The sequence below is a fragment of the Diabrotica undecimpunctata genome, chromosome 1 (assembly GCF_040954645.1).
Source record: "Diabrotica undecimpunctata isolate CICGRU chromosome 1, icDiaUnde3, whole genome shotgun sequence".
Classification (NCBI taxonomy): Eukaryota; Metazoa; Arthropoda; class Insecta; order Coleoptera; family Chrysomelidae; genus Diabrotica; species Diabrotica undecimpunctata.
In genome coordinates, this window is record NC_092803.1 from 139,845,671 (window position 1) to 139,865,300 (window position 19,630).

At 34.7% G+C, this 19,630-nt stretch overlaps 1 protein-coding gene across 5 annotated transcripts in view; it reads right to left on the reverse strand.

Moving 5' to 3' along the window:
- Positions 1–5,792: 5,792 nt before the first annotated feature.
- The window catches only part of LOC140432290 (protein SERAC1), a 104,170-nt gene continuing 90,332 nt past the window's right edge, over positions 5,793–19,630 (reverse strand). For all 5 annotated transcript variants that reach the window (XM_072520112.1, XM_072520110.1, XM_072520109.1 and 2 more), the window contains 5 exons: positions 19,234–19,573; positions 16,530–16,657; positions 14,636–14,788; positions 7,678–7,824; positions 5,793–6,208 (listed from right to left, as the gene is read on the reverse strand). In XM_072520112.1, coding sequence (XP_072376213.1) covers positions 6,063–6,208; positions 7,678–7,824; positions 14,636–14,788; positions 16,530–16,657; positions 19,234–19,573 — 914 coding nt within the window. In that variant the 3' untranslated portion in view covers positions 5,793–6,062. The remainder of the gene's footprint in view (positions 6,209–7,677; positions 7,825–14,635; positions 14,789–16,529; positions 16,658–19,233; positions 19,574–19,630) is intronic.

Here is a 19,630-nt window from a genome sequence, read left to right on the forward strand (position 1 = left end):
GAGAACCGGTTCCCCTCAAACCCCTCAGTAGTAGTTAGGCATGGCAATCGATGAGTATCGTTGTAATATTCAAAGTGTCACGTTGTATACCAGCCAAGCTGGACGCTTTACTTACAAATTTAGTTTAAGACCCAATGGGTCGATTCTTTGTTAGTTTGAGTTCTGTATAACTCCGCTTAGTAATAATTGTAGCATATTACTTGATTAGCACGGCAGAAATATCCTTGGTTCAAAATAATAAGTAGTATTAGTATAATCTAAATTGTATCAGTGTTCGTGTAGTGTTTATCGGACTAGTGTGGATTGAACAGTGACGGGCGGTTTACATAAAAGAACTTTACATGACAAACCCTTGGCTAGATATCAACTTAGTGTAGTAAAAAATCAATCATTAACTTAAGTATTGTTAACGCTTGTGGTTTTATTTCCCATGTAAAGTGGGTGGTCCTTCAACGTTGGAAATCATTACGATTTAAGATGCTCTAAATGGTAAGAAGATTTACTTCCTAATTGGTTTCATTTTGTTGGTCGTCTGCGAGTGGATGAGGAACCATTTAAACCATAGTATCTGCTATTATCTTCTACCACTAGTAGGTACCCAATAAAGAGAGGGAATGTTGTCTTCAATCAACAAGACGAGATGGTTGGGTTTTAGATTGTTATGAGGTAGAAACCATTTAGGTCGATTTTGAAGTCTATTCGAATAGTTAGATCATTTTTAGACATAGACCATTTTTTCCAAAATAGTTGTTGGAGTTTGGACAAATGTTGCCATAAATTTAGTGTATTTTCGGGAATGTGGATCACATCTTTTTAAATCAGAGGAAGCAATGAGGCCGGGAATTGAGCACTAGCTCTACGGCTAGTAAAGCGTTTTAGAGCGAGAAGAAATGTCTATGTAGAGAGGCCGGAAACGACTTCAATATAAACACCTCGAGTCGACAAGCAAACGAAAGGAGCAATATACGATTTTATTAAAGGAGCCTTGCGAAGGTTGGAAGCCTTTATCTGAAAGGGACCGCCAAAATCTAATCAGACATAAGTGTCCACTATTTGGGACAAAATATTTTGAGGACCTGAGTTTTCTGACATGACATGAAAAGACCACATGTTTTCTGTGGAGAATGAGACCAAATACACGATTTTTTGAGGGAAGGACAAGAGGTATCTTTGATCAAAGATCCAAGGCGGGCTCCCACCCGGAGCATTTCATTCTCGTCTAAACAGAGATTTAGGAGTAAAAGACACTTATTAGATACAGTTGTACCTTTCTTAAGCTCAGAAATCTCACTCGAGAAGTTAGAATACTGCAGCATCTTAATCTCAGCATTTTGACGTTCGCTGACTTCAAGAGTATCAGTTAATATGCGAGAAAGAGGTTTAGCATTATTAACAAATCTAAACATACAGGCTAAAGTTCTTACAAACTTTGAAAAATTGGAGAACCTATCAGAGAGGTCAAAAAATCTGTTCGACATTTCGAGCGTGGAGAATGACTTTCCTTTTTTTGGGCAACTTATAGGTATAACCCTTTGGGTTGTATTTCAATAAATCCAACCGAAGTTGATTTAAAAATGGAGGACCATGAAACCATAAGAAAGAGTTTAATATTTCAGAGGATAGCATTCCTCGGGAGAGTATGTCGGCAGGATTCTGTTTGAATCTTACGTGCCTCCAGTGAGCGTTAGGGGAATTATCTAAAATTTGTGCAACCCTATTTGCTACAAATTGTGTCCAACGAGAAGGATGTGAGAGAAGCCAAGCGAGAACAATTTCTAAATCCGACCACATATTTATAGAATCTAATCGAGATAATTTTTCTTTAATGTCAGCAATATTTTGTGAGTTTTCTACACAATAGCGCACTCATGAGTTCCAATCTTGGGAGGGTCAAGGGTTTTAGCGGAGCAACGCGACTCTTCGATACAAGCAGGAAACAAGACACCTGATCTGATTTATAGGTCACACGTAAATAGATACAAGCTCCATAAAACTTTAAACTTGCATCCGAGAATGAGTGACTCTTAACACAAGTGATTTCTTGACATAAAAAGAGAGGTATACTTAAGCCCTTAAAATGAGAGAGCCTTCTAACAAAACTTAGCCATCCATGTAACGTATCTGCGTTAATGATATCGTTCCAACTGATTTTGGAAATCCAGATTTTTTGCATTATGAGGTTAGCGACAACTGTAACGGGATTAATAAGACCTTGAGGATAAAATATTTGGGCAATTATTGACAGTACTTCTCTCTTAGTTTATGAGTTGTTTAGGGTCTGGAATCAATCCAATCTAGAAGAGAGATTGAGGAAGTGTCAAGAATAGGATTTCAGCATAAACCTAGAAATATTTTTAGAAACAAGTCCGAGTTAGAACACCATTTATGTAGAGAAATACATGCTATTCCAAGCAAACTAGTTAGTTCCTTGTGATCTTTGAGGAAATTTTGTTCATCATTAGCGCCGTAGAGAATGTCATCAATATAGTAACTATTTTGAAGAGCATCATTGGCCAGGAGATATTCAGTTTGATAAGTATTTGCAGGTTCCATTAAACAGCAAGTACTCTGAAAACTGGCGCTTTTAGTTCCATATGTGAGTGTTTGCAGTTCGAGGCACTCAATATCCTTTTCCGGAGAGTCACGTCAATTGATCATGATTGATTTTAACCTGTCTGTGCATCTTTTGTATATCAGTTGTAAAAATAAAGGAATATAATCGAAAGCGCAGCAAAGTATCAAAAATTTCCGGTTGAAGGGTAGGGCACCTTTGAGTAGGAGATCGTTGAGTGAATAACAACTAGGGCTTTTTATCGAACCATCGAAAACACTCAGTTTTGTTGTTAAGAATTCTTCCTTCAATACACAGTGATGTGTGAGGAAATATTTATTTTCTAAATTTCAATTAGTCAGAGAGAGAGAGAGAGAGAGAGAGAGGAACTATTCAAGCATATTCGAGAAGAAGATATGACTTATATTGAGCGCATGTATTTTCATTTTTTAAGAGCCTATTTTCTAAATTGATAAACTTCTTTAGAGCTATTTTAATAGATTCACCTAATTTTTACGCGCATTTTCGCAGACAAGTGGCAGATTTACTTAAAACGACCCGAGGCTAAAATACGAGTAGCCTTATTAAATATTTGCCAATTTCTCATCGGGGATTAATTTACTAATGTGGAGAACTTCTTCAATTTAGAAAAATTGTTGAATCAATTTGTCTAAATCATTCTCTTCGGATTCGGACTGAACAAAGAGAGAAACATTTGACTGAGAAATAGCCAAGTTTGAACTCCGATGAAAGATATGAGGGGGAAGTGTACCAAAAATAATATAATCCACGTGGGTATTCTGAAGAATGGGAAGATTTTTTACTATTTTGCTTCTATCTAGGGTAGCTTTAGGAAGCCTGCAGGTTATACTATCAAGTACAGCCAAAGAAGTTTTGAAACGTCTATCCTTCTCATTACAGGAAAAAAATTCTATGTTTATCATTTGATTTAACAGTGAGGTGTTTTCAAATAAGGTTGATATCTGTAACTGTTTACAATAAGGGGTGAGGTCTAGATCTAGGAGCGCTCTGGCATGCATGGGCCTGTCATCTTTAGAATAAAAGTGTCACTAAAGCGCTAGCCAACAAGACGACAGTTTTAACTGATAAAGTAGAGAGTCAAGTGGCTGTATGAGAATCTGGAGTTTTGTACTTCTAAAGGAGGTTTGAACGAACGAACAAGGTTTATCTCAAAGGGTCGACAGGCTGGCGTCAGTGGTTATAACCCAACACCCTTATAAGGCACTTATAAGACAAATTTTTTGTAGGTAAGAAGTAATCACATAAGATTCAAGCCAGTATTTGTGAAAACGAAAAATCATCTAACATTACTAATTTGTTTTACAAACAGTAGCTTAATGTCGTATTTTGGGGTGATACTATGTCGAATTTTCTTTAGTCTGAGCCTAATTGTCGAATTAGTGGATTATGGTCCGACTTGATATCGGCTCTTGGGAAATGCTTAACTGATGTTATGCTGTTACGGAATCTTTTATTAATTATAATGTAATCTATTTGATTTCTCACTATGCGGTCTGGATTACTTTGAGGTGATTTCCATGCGTATAATCTTCTGAATGGGAGTTTGAAGTAAGTATTAGGAATCATAAACTTTTGTTCTGCTACAAATTCACCCAATCGATAACCTCTCATTTCTTTGTCCTATGAATTGCCCCTTACCAATATTGGCATTTATCACCCATAATTAAAGTGATATCCGTTTTGGGAAGGCATTTTAAGGTGCTGGATAATTCATTATAAAATACTTTACCTATGTCGTCTAGCTTGTCGGCTATAGGGGCATATACCTGGAAAAAGTTAGTTGCAGTTGGGTAGGTATTAAGTTAAAGGAGGAGCATTCTTTCCGATATGGGTACAAAGTTTTTATCATGTCTGGCAGTTTCTTGATTTAATGTTATACCCACTCCATTTTTGTGTCTTTAGTTGGGGTTTAGAGACGTTTTCCGAGTCCATGAGAGCAGCCCAAAATCGCAAGAGATGGAGAGAATTGACAGCCCGCATTGTAGGAAATCACGATCCTCAGCAATGAGGAAACGACAAGAGAGAGAGATTTGGGGTTACCTGAATAATATATGTGATGATCACTAATTACACATTGCCCAGCGTTTATCTATCTCATTTCGCTTATTATTTTGTATACTGATCGTCTATCCATCTATTTGATTGCATTATGATTCTTACCTGCCTCGTATAATGATATAACATTTCATATGCCTATCGTGAGGTTTAGATTGGCAAGAATTTCGTCTGTTGGCGACTGAAAAGGCCTTGTCGTCCTGTGATTGTCCATTTCTGCCGGAGCTTGATCTCCGAATCTCATGAGCAGTTATATCTTTTCTATGATTTGTCGTAGTCATGCTAATTGTACTATTGGTATTCTCCGAGTCTTTAATGCGGTGGTTTCCCGTGTTGTCATCTGCATCTTTATGCCGTTGACCGTTGCGTCGTTAATATTTTCCTTCGCCTTCGAGACCGACTTATCAATCTTAGAACAAAAAGGTGCCCATCCACTGCTCAGCTCATCTGCCTGGAGCCGTTGGCCAGAGAGGGAATTGCTTATACCAGCAGTTACTCGGACGTCAGAGTCTCGTTTGTTATCTATATTATAGTCAAATGGTTAGGATCAAGATCATGACATGGGCAGGTGAGTTTGACATTTGGATAGGCTATCATTGCGCATCACGATCCCATGCATCGCAATGCAAGGGATGTAATTGCCTTGCTTTCAATCTCAATTTAGCCAAAATATTTTTTGCCGCAGATGGTCGATCTGCACTGAAAGGTCTATAATTTATAAGTAAATATCAGCGTGGAATTGCAAACCAGGATTTAATCGGACCAAAGCCATTCTGCGGTATACCAAAAACCCACATACTGAAGGATGTCCGAAAATAGGAAAAGAAACTTAATGTACCGTACCATATCAAGAAAATATTTCAGACAAATGGCAAGTGAAAAGGTTAACCTTCTTCATGCTACACAAAATACTTTTTGAAATTCAGAAGACGTGTTAAACATATTGTTTGCAACTGTATGGCAATTGATCGCCAATGCCATAAGTACCTGGAACATGTCTTTATAGAGCCCGACCAGGTAAAAATATTTCTCCTAAACGGATAATGCTTCGCAATATAAATTCTACAATCTATATTTAATCAAATCAAAAATTTAAACATATTTTAAAAATAGTATAATGGGGTTAAAAGAAGTGATTAAGTAATTAATAATAACAACATTTCGTTTATTATTTAATACTGTAATTTATACAGATCCTATCACAGCTTCAAATATTAGCATAGCATTTAAATCTTCATTAAAATAAAAAAATAATTATGTATGTCACATATCGAGAAAAACATAGGTAACCAACTTTATTTTACTATATTATTTAAAGAATTTTCCAAAACTCTAATATCACAAGATTTAAAATTAGATAGGTACAGTTGTTTCTCCATTATATTAAAACTAATATCCTATGGGAAGAGCATTTTTATGTTATTTGGGGATAAGGATCATTTTTACTGTATTTTTGAATCATCTTTACTAGTTCCAAATATAAAAAGCAATCCCGTCCGGCTGGTTTGCAGATTTCCCTATGGTCCAGAGGTACATCACATTTAATACCAATATTCGCATCTAAAACAAACAAAATGAACTAATGCTTCAAATATTATTGACAACATATAATGTATGCAAATTAAAAAAAAAAAATGGTGTAATAAGAGTTTTCGATCCAAACATTAAACAGGTCTGTAGTAATACATTATTTTCTGTGCTTTTAGGCCACATTATTTTTTTTTATTTGTAAATTCTTCCTAGCGTTTCGCCTGCTTGTACGACAGACATTAGTCAAGATGATGCGGCAACGATAGGAACTGCCTTCCGCCATATGAGTGCTTTTGGTCTCTGATCTGATATAAATGTGTATGTTACATCCATTGTGGAGTAGTCAGATAGGACACAAGGATTAATCCTTAATTTTGGGTGATCAAATATAAAGAACAGGCCTTGTTAACATACATACTTTATTGTGTTCTCTCTTATTTGGTGCTTATATAGCGGATTGCAGCTTTACTTTTCGTTCAATATGGAATATCATGATTTTTTTGCTAGCGCGACTACCATGGTTTTTTTGATAAACCTTTTCCACTCCTACGTTGGGGTGGTAACTACCCCTCAAGGAAAACACATATGGGTATAAGTTCAATTTTGATCTTTGAGTTATTTTTTTTACTACTAGCAAAATCATTAATTTTTACCGTCGTATCCTGGCATAGACATATAATACAAGACATAGACATATGAGAAGGTTACGTCGTCGATAAATCCGGCCCCATTAGACAGAGATACAGGGACTGCTTTGCACCAGTTTTCTCTGTTGCACTGGGGGAACGCGAGTGTATTGCAGCAGTCAACCTATCTTGTATTATATGTCTAGGTATTCTGGACTAATACTGTTAGGTTAGATTTGGTTAGGTTCAATATGAATGGGTGCTTGACCCCCTTCATAATCGTAGAAACATTCATTAAAAAATCATTGTGTGCGAAAAAAGAACACAATTTCCACGAAATGTATAATCAGATTGACTTTTACATGCTTCAGCATATAAAACTAATTCTAACTTCCCCATTTTATTATGTTGAAGATCTTGGTCAAACTTCTTTCTTACTACTCTTTAAACAGTTTTTTCTTATACTTTTTTCCGAATACACTTTTTCCCTTATCCTCTTCGATATTTTAATTTCGTTTAGCCTCTGATTATAATTTACAGTCAGCCAACATAATATGCTGTTGAATTTCATTAAATATTACCTTGCAGGCCTTACATTTAAGTATATCTTCTTATCTTGTCAAAAATTGATCTAAAACTGATCTTGTCCAGTTCGGTATTTTATTTTCTCTCTTTTGAAACAATGCGAAACATGGAATAAAAACAAATAAAGTACATTATTTATTAAAGCAAAAAAAAAGAGAAATTGTGCGTTTTGTTTTCATTTGTAGTCATATGTTGGAATTCATTGAACACCTGTCAAAAAGGACTCGAACAGGAGTGCGCATTGTTATTCATACACAAGAAACAATAAAATTATTTGTTTATACATACCTGCAGATTCGTATGCTACGATCTTCAGAAAAACAAAACTCATCAAAGTAAAGGATGTTTCTATAAAGCTAAATATATCAATTGTCGGTTTTTGTTGTTTTATAAGTTCTACAAAACGTCTGTGTAGGTCCAATACGAAATCGCAATCTAAGAACAAAAAATATTTTACTAAATGGCACTTTATTTACAGAATTTGTTTTGTTTCAGAAATGTACTGTCTAATAAATAAATGCTGTGGGGCTGAATTCAATTCAATTTACAGTATGTAAGTGTGGGAAAAGTGTCAAAAGGTTTCGAAATGGAGTACAAAGTGCAAAAACCTATCCAACGGCGACGCAGATACGGACCATAATCTATTACTAGCAAACGTCAACATTAAACTCAGAAACCCGGAGAAAAAAGTTAAAACTACCAAAATAAACATCAAAAACCTAAAAGACGACAACTGCCAACAGCAACTAAACGCAGAGATAAACAAATTAACTGAAGGAAGCGTGGAATGGGCAGATATGAAAAAAGCCATACTAAAAGCGGGAAAAGAGGTCCTAGGCGAAGAAGAGAAAACCGCTAAAAAAGACTGGATGACACCGGAAATAGTTAAGCTAATAACTGAAAAAAGAAAATACAAAAATAAAGATGACAATTAATAAAAACATCAAGAATAAAATCAAATATGAAATCAGAAAGGCTAAGGAGGAATGGATGAACAAGGAATGCCAGAAACTGGAAGAACTCAGCAACAAACATGACACCTCAAACTTATATAAAAAAAATGAAAGAACTTACAGGCAACACCAGACAAAGAAGAACACTCATAACAAGAGATAACAATGGAGGAATACTTACTGAAGAGAGCAAAATAAAGGAAATATGGGAACAATATATAATCCATCTGTTCCAAGACGAGAGGGAGAACAAGATATAGGTGAAGAAGAACAATACGTAAAAATTTTACCATCAGAAGTAAAGAATGCCCTACAGAATGCAAAACAAGGAAAAGCACCGGGTCATGATCAAATTCCAGTTGAACTGTTAAAAGCCTTAGATGACGGTAATATAAAGAGACTCACCCGAATTCTCAACCATATATATTTAGAGGGCAACATCCCGGAGGAATGGCTTAAATCAATTTTTTTACCTCTACCAAAAAACAACAATCCCAAATCATGTAATGACTATAGATTGATAAGCCTAATGTGCCACCCTTTAAAGATTCTCTTGAAAATTGTTCAAAACCGAATTTATAAGAAATGTGAGGAGCAGATACATAGGAGGCATGGGTACAAGGGAGGCATTATTTGCGTTGACGGTAGTCTTACAAAAATGTCGGGAATATAACAAGAATGACCTTTGACCGAGTGCAGCATATTAAGTTAATAGATGAATTAAAAAACATCAATTTAGACAAAAAAGACATTATATATATATATATATATATATATATATATATATATATATATATATATATATATATATATATATATATATGTATATATAAATATATATATATATATATATATATATATATATATATATATAGAGTTTATTACTCATATATAGAGAAGATAGAGATTGCGAGAGGGGTCAGGCAAGGACGCGTCTTGTCTCCGACGATTTTCAACGTGTACTCACAAGTCATATTCAGAAAAGCCTTATGGGAAAGAAAAGAGGGAATAAGAATTGGTGGAGAAATCATAAACACCATGAGATTTGCAGATGACACGGTAATTATGGCTGAGAGTATAGAAGAACTACAAACTTTACTAAATGCAATAAATAGTGAATGCATTCAAATGGGACTTGACATCAACACAGATAAGACCAAATTTATGATAGTATCAAGGAGTCCAATAAATAATGAACAACTAACCCTTGGTGGACAGAAAATAGAGAGAGTGACAAAATATAAATAGCTGGGAGCTTACATCAACACAGAATTAGATCCAGACCAAGAGATCAGGGTACTAATAGAAATGGCAAGGGCAGCGTTCTTAAAATTCAAGCAATTGTTCTGTGACCAAAATCTGAATACTGCGCTGAGACTGAGGTTTGTTGAATGTTACGTCCGGTCCCAACTATTGTACGAGGTAGAAACATGGACGTTAAAAGCGCAAATAGTTAAGAAGCTTGAAGCCTTTGAACTTTGGATATACCGGAGAATGTTGAGAATTCCATGGACGGCCAGGGTCACCAATGAGGAAGTGTTGAAAAGGATGGGCCGAGACAAAAAATTGTTGAGAACAATAAAAGTACGCAAGACTGCATACCTTGGACACATACTGAGAAATGATAAATATAGTCTTATGCAAGTCATGGCTGCGAAATATTCGAGACTGGACAAACATGACTCTAGACGAATTATTCCACGTTGCAAAAGACAGAGAACCTTTTAGAAATGTGGTCGCCAACCTCCGTTAATGGAGACGGCATAGACGAAGAAGAAGAAGTGTGGGAAAAATAATATAAATGAATTTTGCGCAGACCTTTTTCTATATGAACAAGCCTATTCTATATATTGTGAGTAGGTCTTCTTCTGACTTCCATGTGATAGCTTTCTCAGTATATTCAGTTTCATGAACTGCATCAATTATGGGTGGCAGAAGGGACCTTCGGATAACTAGTGATTTGAATCGTAGGGCACTGTAGTTTCGTTCATGCATTACACAGTCAATTCAGCATATTCGCCTTCATGATCTGTAGAATTGATGGATATCAGGAGATATATTTCAGCTCGCTATTTGGTACTTACTATCGACTACCTTTATGTTAATTTAAAGCTCCAAAAGCTTTCTTAGTATCTGGCTTTCCCATATATCCCGACAGCTTTTATTCTGTACACATACAGCTCTAAAAGTGTTGCAAAAGAAAAGGTGTATTTCCAGAGTGTCTAAAGACAGCGATTATTATTCCTCTCCATAAGGGTGGTGAAAAATCGAATGCCTACAACTATAGACTTATTGTCTTACTACCGGCACTATCCAAAATTACTGAGAGACTTATAAAAGCTCGACTTATGTTCTTCCTCGTTAAAAACCATATTATCACAAAATTAGATCGTCTTTTTATGTAATAAATGTACCAGTGATGCTGTTTTCTGTACTACATGAGGTTTACCAAGCACTAAACAATAATCTTTACACTGGCACTGTTTTTTGTCACTATGACAAAGCTTTTGATTGTGTAAATCACATTTTAATAAAAAAACTAAATGTCTACAGAGTTCGAGGTATTTTTTTAAATTGGTACCAATCTTATTTGGGGAATAGGAAACAACTAGTTAGAGCAAACTGACTCTAGTCACAAAAGTATTGTATGTGGAGTACCACAAGGTTTAATATTGGGCCCTCTACTTTTCCTTATCTATATAAAATGACATCACTAATTTAAAAATCGATAAGAATTTTTTTATTTTTGTTGATGATACCAGTATCACCTTGAAAAACTCATTTTGCAACTCTTCATGCAACTATAACTTCTGATCTACTTAAAATAAACACCAGGTCTGACTCTAATTTACTCTCTTTTAACGTGGATAAGGCAGTAACATTATCCTATAAAGGAGCTCTTCAACCCTAGCTTCTTAATAACAGCCCGATCAGTATCATTAATTCTGTAAAATTTCTTGGTATTTTTATAGACAGCAACCTTAAATGGTAATTTCATATTGATTTGTTAAGTAAGAAACTAGCCTCAGCCTGCTATGCAATAAGATCTGTCTTGAAGCAAATCAACTAAGCAGCTTCCAAAATAACATTTTTCTTTGTTCGATTCTCTCTGATGTTATTTTTAAATTACAAAAAAGAGCAATACGGTATCTGTTTGGATTCAGAAGAGCAACATAATGCAGAAGCTACTTCAAAAATCACGGGATTTTAACGCTTTTCTCTTTATATATTTTAGAAACTGTTTGCTTAATTCGTAAACACCTAGAAGTTTTTCTAGCAAGACCGAATCATGACTACTCCACCAGAAATTTAATCTTTGATGTTTATTTACCGATCACGTCCACTAAGTTAGTAAAGAAATCTGTATTATATTCAGCAAAAAAACTATACAACCATCTCCCTTTATAACTTAAATCTGCAACATATTTCCCCAAGTTCCGTAAACTGACAAAAGCCTATCTATCTGAAAGACCATATTATTCAGTAGAAGAGTTTTTTAACAAATGACTAAGAAATTACAGCAGCTTTATTTTATGTACAAGTAAGTATTTATTTTTATCTATATTTGGGTATCAAATAACTTCAACGTATTAGTTCATATGGTTTTATTATGCAATTTGCAATTTATTTAAATTTTGCAATTGACTGTTTATTTTATAATCTTTTATTTTGTGATATTGATGATTTATGTAATTTCAGTAAATTTTAATTTTTCTTGTTATTTTTTTGACTTTTTGTAAGTTTTGTCCATAAAATTGTACAATTTAGTAACATTAAGGCATATTTCTATTCTATTCTATACATTTTTTTGTGGTCATGTTTCTACATGAACAAAAAATAAGAAGGGCTGTTCGGGAAGTTTTTAGTAATAGGCCAGTTCTTGCCTTGATAATAGAATCAAAAACACCAACTCAATTTTCAGTCTTCCAGCAATTAAAAAGCATTCTGTAAGTTGTTACGAATCTTAAATTATAAAATTAATCAATCAACCAATAAAAAAAGGCTTGGATATAAAGTTTTTGTTAAAAAAGTTGAATGAAGTTAAAAAATCTGGTTCAATACTATTTGTATCTTTGAAATTAGATATATTGCAAACAAAAAATTTTGGCTTTCTCACTATACCTGTCCGTGGCGACATATAGGCTATGCACTACCTGTACATTTGTTTTAAAAATGCCACACACACACACAATTGTACACTTACGCCCAGACACAAAATACACATGCGACATGCACACTGACTCATTATAATATGTTAAGATGTGTCGCGACTACTGCGTTCCCAAATACTGAGCTGTAGCAGATTTAGCTGTGTCCAGCTTCAGAAAAACTTATTATTGCAATGTCGCCTTATACAAGACCTCTGGGTCAAATAAAGTTTATCTTTCGTATCTTTTTTTCAAATTTCTTTATAAATATAAGTGTCTTAAATTCAGTTGTATGACGAGGAAGCGAGAAGCCATAACGTCGCTAACATCAGCCTTTTTAAAAAATTTAGTGTGCAACTGAAAATCTACCACAGTCTAATACCTACTCTTCTGTTTAATTTTACTTTATTATGGAGGTAAGCTTATTAGAAGCTAAGGTATTTACCATTAAAATAATTTATGTAAAGACAACATACAGTGTGTCCGTAAAGTATGGAATAAATTCGATATTTCCTAAATGAAAAGCCTTTTTAAAAAAATCTAAGACACATCGATTTTTAAATTTAATCTTCTACATTTTACAATAAAATTTCATTATACAAGGTGATACACATTACAGTGATGACGTCGTCGGCTCTTTTTTTAAATGTAACACCCTGTATTTTAGGACATTTTTAGATCGATAAAAATTAGCTGATTTCAAAAAAATATAATACTAGTGTCTAATGGATATAATTTGAAAGATATGCTCTTAGAAAATAAATTATTTATTATCAATTGCAAAAAAGGAGCCTACTTCTAGTATTTGGTAAACTGTAATTATTTTTAGTATCGTTCAATAACAATTAAGTGGTACAATAATTGAATTAATTCGTGAATGTTCTGTATTATTGCTTAGAATTAATTTTAAGTAGAAATGAATTTAAGTGTAAAGCAAAGAATTGAAATACTCATGATAATTGGGTATGGAGACAAATCGCGAACTCAGATGGAAATGTGTAATTTATTTAATGATAAATATCCAGAAATAACCATCACGCAGTCAACAGTAAGATTAAAAAGAAATATCGAGAAACTGGTAGAGTTGTAAATGTACGCAAATCAGGTTGTCCCTCTGTAAATTATGTTACAATATTACATGTTCTACTTGCTTTTGAAGAAGATGTGCACACTTCTGTTCGTAAGGTTAGTAGTGATCTCGATGTTTGCAAAACAACGGTACACAAAGTACGGAAAAGTAAGTAAAATGCACAGTTGTATAGGAATTACACGAGGATGATCCAGATAAAAGAATACAATTTTGCGAAATAATGATGGATAAAAGCCACCGAAACCCTCTCTTTTAAACTAAAAACAAGAATTCGTATAGAAATAAACAAAATTTCTCAGGAAAGAATAAACAAGATTCTACAAGAATTTGTACAACGTTTGGGTTAATGTCAAATACAGCAAGGGCTACAATTCGAACATTTAAGATTATGTCATGTATTAATTACTGGATTACTTTCAAGTTATTTATTATAATTTATTAATATTATAAATCAATAAAAATTAATTTTCTACGCGCATATCTTTCAAATTATATCCGTTAGACCTTCTTCTTCTTCAGTGCCTTATCCGGTCCGGATGTTGGCGATCATCAAGGCTATCATGGTTTTGTTGACTGCTCTGCGAAACAGCTCCGCTGAGGTCATCCCAAACCATTGTCGGAGATTTTTCAACCACGAGATACGTCGGCGTCCCGGTCCTCTTCTGCCAAATACTTTACCCTGCATAACAAGTTGAAGAATTCGATATTTTTCTTCGTTCTGCATCACGTGGCCGAGGTACTCAAGCTTACGTTGTTTAATTAAATTAAGCACTTCTTTTTCTTTTGTCATGCGCTGTAGGACCTCAACGTTGGTGACATGGTCCACATAAGATATTTTTAGTATCCTTCTGTATTATCCGTTAGACCGCCAGTATTATACTTTTTTGCAATCAGCTCATTTTTATCGATCTAAAAATGTCCTAAAATACAGGGTATTACATTTTGAAACAAGAGCCGATGACAGGCTTTTCATGTAGGAAATATCGAATTTATTCCATACTTTACGGACACACTATATATACACTCGGTTGATTAATTTATCAATGCATACTTACTTCTTTGCACTTCAAGTAACTCGACACTTCTTCGTAACAAGGGCAAAGTAAAATCGGCTAAGGTAGACCCTTTATGCGGTACGCTGTACCACATTATTGCTTTAGATTGGTTAAATATGTCATTAATTTCACTGGTCTCGGCGCTGTTAAAAGCTAAAAACATAATTATATTATTAAAACAGTTTCATATTAATACATTACTTGTCTTTCAGGTAGACAAAATTTGCACTTTCACATAACTAGCTGATCTATACGGCTATATATATAAAATATAGATAGACGGCTTGTGTGTGGTGTGTGTGTGCGTGTGTGTGCGTGTCTGTGTGTGTGTGTGTGTGCGAGTGTGTGTGAGTGTATTTGTGCGTGTGTGTGCGTGTGTGTGCAAGTGTGTGCGGGTGTGTGTGTGCGCGTGTGTGCGTTTGTGTGTGCGTGTATGTGTGTGTGTGTGTGTGTGTGTGTGTGTGTGTGTGTGTGTGTGTGTGTGTGTGTGTGTGTGTGTGTGTGTGTGTGTGTGTGTGTGTGTGTGTTACAGTGGTCGGATTTTTGACATTTAAACATCATGCTTGTCTTGCATATTGGTGAGTATTCAAATTTATTCTCACGAGTAGCTGAGAATCTTTGGTTGATCCTTGTAGAGTCCCGCGTACAGGAACAACGATAATATTTAATGGATTTCACCCAGTGTCCCAAGAGCATCGTTAGCGGCTACGTGACGTGCGACCATTCAGTTTTTAGCACGATAGCATCCACCTTAACTTACAGATTTTTTGCATCTGGTTTTTCTCCAAATTCTTGTTGCGTCGTATGGGAGGGAAGGAAGCTGTAGATATGAATTTTATGGGGAATTCCTTTCTGCCCCGGAGAGAAAGGAATTTAGGGGTAAAACCATGAGCTCACGAGGGCAGGTTTGCTATTCCTGAAGTAGATCTGTCCTCCGCCGGGATCGCAGAGGAGTATCTGCCCACTACCCGTAGTACCAGATCACTATAGTATTTGATTATTTAGTTTCCAATTAGCTAGTTTCATTTTCGCGCTATTATTGGCTTTTTTCGCTGCTTGCATTAATTTTTTATAAAAAAGTTTGCAAAATAGGCAAATATTGTATCAAAGCTTAATTGGCTACTATAATGCTAGACTACTAGTAAAAACTAGATCAACAAATGGAAAATGTGAACCGAATAGAAACAAAAGTAATACATTAATTCAATTAAAATGCACTGATAGCGTTCAATCCGAAACATTGTGACAGCCATAAATCAACGAAAGGACGTATTTATATCTAGTCTCCTTTACAAGTCCCGTCTGATGAGAGTAAAAGCTCGAAATACATATAACGGGATGGCAAATGGAATGAGATACGAATATTTCTGTACATGTATTCGTTGCAAATATATGAAATACTACTACCACATGTCGGTTTATAACGTTCTCCGCCGTTTTCCGACTTCCTATCCCCACTTCTTCCGGTCCTTCCATATGTCCCCTTCTATTCTTCTTTCTCTCCAACTTGTTCCCGGTCTATCTCATTTTCTCTTGCCTTGTGGTTGCCATTTTAGTATTTCCTTTGGTATTCATTGTTCATTCTTTTTTTGTATATGTCCGAACCAGAGAAGTTCTTTCTTTTGATAAGTCATCTGTGATTGTTCATTTAATTCCCAATATTTCTCTAATACGTTCGTTGTTAATCCTTTATCTTCTAGATCTTCCTACCGCTCTTCTCCAAAAATCCATTTCCGTTATAAAAAGGAGGAAACAATTCCAAAAATAAAAGAAATACAACAAAGAAAAATCTGCTCCTAATATAGAAAAGGAAACTTAACGAGTACCTAAAAGAAGTCAGAATAAAAAATATCTTTAAATAGTTATACTTTGTACATATTAACATTTTACTTACTAGTAAGCATCATCTGTTTTATGTAGAGTCCTCCTTTGGAGTGTCCAACCCATACAATAGGATGTTTTCCTACACCGATTTTAACTAATTCCTCTATCATTTCATTACTTCGTTCGATCAAATTGGTTCTAAAACAAAAATGGTTGATTAGTATCATAACAATGTGATTTTTATTGATTAAGAACTTAAAATTTGCATCAAAAATAAAAATACTTGATGCCTTACGTCGATTTATTTGATATGATCAATCCTAAACTCAACGACGATTTAATTTTTATTTCCTTTACCCTGTGGGCATCTACTTTCCCGTGCGGATATTATGTTGCATGATGGTTTGAGAATCTCTTAAAAGATCATAAAAATAATCTTTTTAAGTTATGGTTTGTCGCATGAATATTTTTTCAATGAGAAATATAATTCAAAGTGTTGTATTCAACTATTTTAGCACAATAAAAGGTGTCCTTGTATCGATATTTGACAATGGATGAAGCGTGGATGCACCACTTCACATTTAAGTCAACTTGGCAGTAAGGTGAATGATCAGCAGCAGAAGAAAACGGAAGTTTATGTCGGTAGAAGAAAAGCAGATTGTCTGTAGAGTGTATGAAAATTGAAAAAATACACTTGGTACAATGGAAGCTGTAGTTCAGTGTTCATTTTTAACGGGAGTATCCGTGTCGACAATTAAACGAATTGTACGTGAAAAAAAAGTGACTAGGATTGTGCAAGTTCCAAAAGTACATTTTCGTGGTAGAAAAAAATTTGAATTGGACGAATACCAGAACAATTTTGTACGCACTACTATTCATTCTTTCTTTTTTTTTATTAGGACAAAGGTAATGGAGAATGATCTCATTCCAAAAATGAGCAAAGAGACGTTAAGGATAATAATAAAAGATATAAAATTTATATATGCCCAACGATCTCGTAAATCTGTCTTAATAGAAAGAGAAGATTTAGTCTGATGGCGACAAAGATATCTTAGCTCTATTAGAGAGGTTCGTTCTGCGCACAAAAAGATTTATTATCTGAACGAAACGTGGGTGAATGCTGTCTAACTAAGATACATACTATCTAAGATCTGACAAGATACTACTGTAACGAGTTATCGTTAAGCATTTGTGGGCGGTTTATCAACAGGGTTACGAGGAACAACCGGTAAATTGCAACGACTAATTGTTGCCCATATAGGTAGTGAGAGTGGCTTTGTAGACGATTTTTTTAATCCAAAAAACGGGGGATTATTACGAAGAAATGGGCGCCCAACAATTTGAAAAAGTGTTACCAATAAATCCATTTACCAGTTTAGGTTTCAGATCCATGGAATCCAATTAACCAACAACAGGTCACTTCCACATCCAATAAAATAAAACCTAAAAACCTACATTAAAATGAAAACATGAAATCCTACATTCTACCATCCAGCAACCCTACATAGAAATGCATGGTAAGTTAAGTGTTTCATTGGGAAATGTTTCTTAAATATTCAGGCCCTCAGCCACTTTTTTATTTTTTCTTGTTTAGTCATTTTTTTAACTTTATGGAGGACTTGCTGTAACATAGAGGTAAGTATCTTTCTTTATTAAGAAAATGTTTGTGTTAAGCTTTGATCTCCCTTGTGATCGTTATTGACATCAATATTTATCTTAGGGATTAACCGAACTATCACTGAGAAGAGCTAGCCAAGGTAGTGATCTTCATGATTGTCTTTGTAGTGGTGAAGAGGAGATACTTTAGCTAAAGTTGACCTCCTTATGATACTAAGTCAATCGTGGATTTAAAAATGGTACAACTCACGTGGTTAGAAACTTACACATTGACAATTAGTTTGGGGCACATTATCAAATATATACAAATCTATCATCATCGGCATTATCATCAAATTTTACATTACTTTAAGGTTCAATATGTAAATTTTAAGTCACATAATGCAGATACGTATATTATGTGGCTACACATGAAATACATGCTTTTATCTGGGTTCACTGATAATGCTTTGATACATGTACAAGGTTCAAGCGTATCACTAGTCACTAGTTGGTTCAACTCTTCCTTTAAAATAGCAAATACTCGGAAAAGAGAGCCATTCATGAATTGTGCAAAGGGGTCTCTTGAATGGATAAGTAACACTCGAGGACATAAACACGCTAAACATGTCGTCGAAGAATACACGATCAAATTTACAGCAGACTTACTGAACATCCGTCGTAGATTTGTTAGGATGATAGTTGGTCTGTTGACCGGCCTCTGTAAGCTGAAATATTTTAGTAGTATAAGCTTGATAGAGAGGATGTTTCTCAGTTCTGTCTAAAAGATGATGCTGCGCTATATATTTTTGCCATTTTGTAGGCCTTACAAGACTCAGCTTTCTAGTACTCGGCAAATAAAAACCAAAACGCCAGGTCATATGAAAAGCCACCAGAAAGGCTGTTGAATTTTACCAAAAGCATAAGGCTTTATCACGTATTTTAAATAATAGAAACAAACAAAATGGATCTGTAAAAGGTCGCACTGTAACAGACTGTAAACCGCCCTAAATTATAAGCTCTAATCTATCATATTTATTTTTACTATTTTCACATATTCAGCGGAAATTTCTTTATTGTTTAACGTTCACACCAAAATCTCTTGACGTACTCTATACTCATATACTTTCTCAATATCAGTGAAACCAATTATTGTGTAAATATAAAAAAAATCATACCTTTTTCGCTTTTTCATCCACGTAGGACACCATAGTACATCCGTAGTGTAGTTCAACGCTATAACTCTAGCATTTGGACAATCCTTTGGTATCCAATCTCTAGGCCAACAATCACTATAATCCTCAATCTTCTTCGTTTCATCTTCTTCGTTATATTCTTTATTTTCTTCACTTGATTCATTTTCTTCCCTTCTGGCCACTTTGTTCGGTATTTTGGAATAAATACTTGAAAGCGTTCTTTTTAAAGTATGGTCTTTGGTTGGAACATACATATCGCCTGTCGATAACCTTCTCACAGGCGATTGTTTGTTGAGCTTGTGAGAGCTTGTTCTCCAAACTCCTAAAAAGCAAGATAATTACTGAGTAAAGTAATAATTATTAATAAAGTAATTTAATT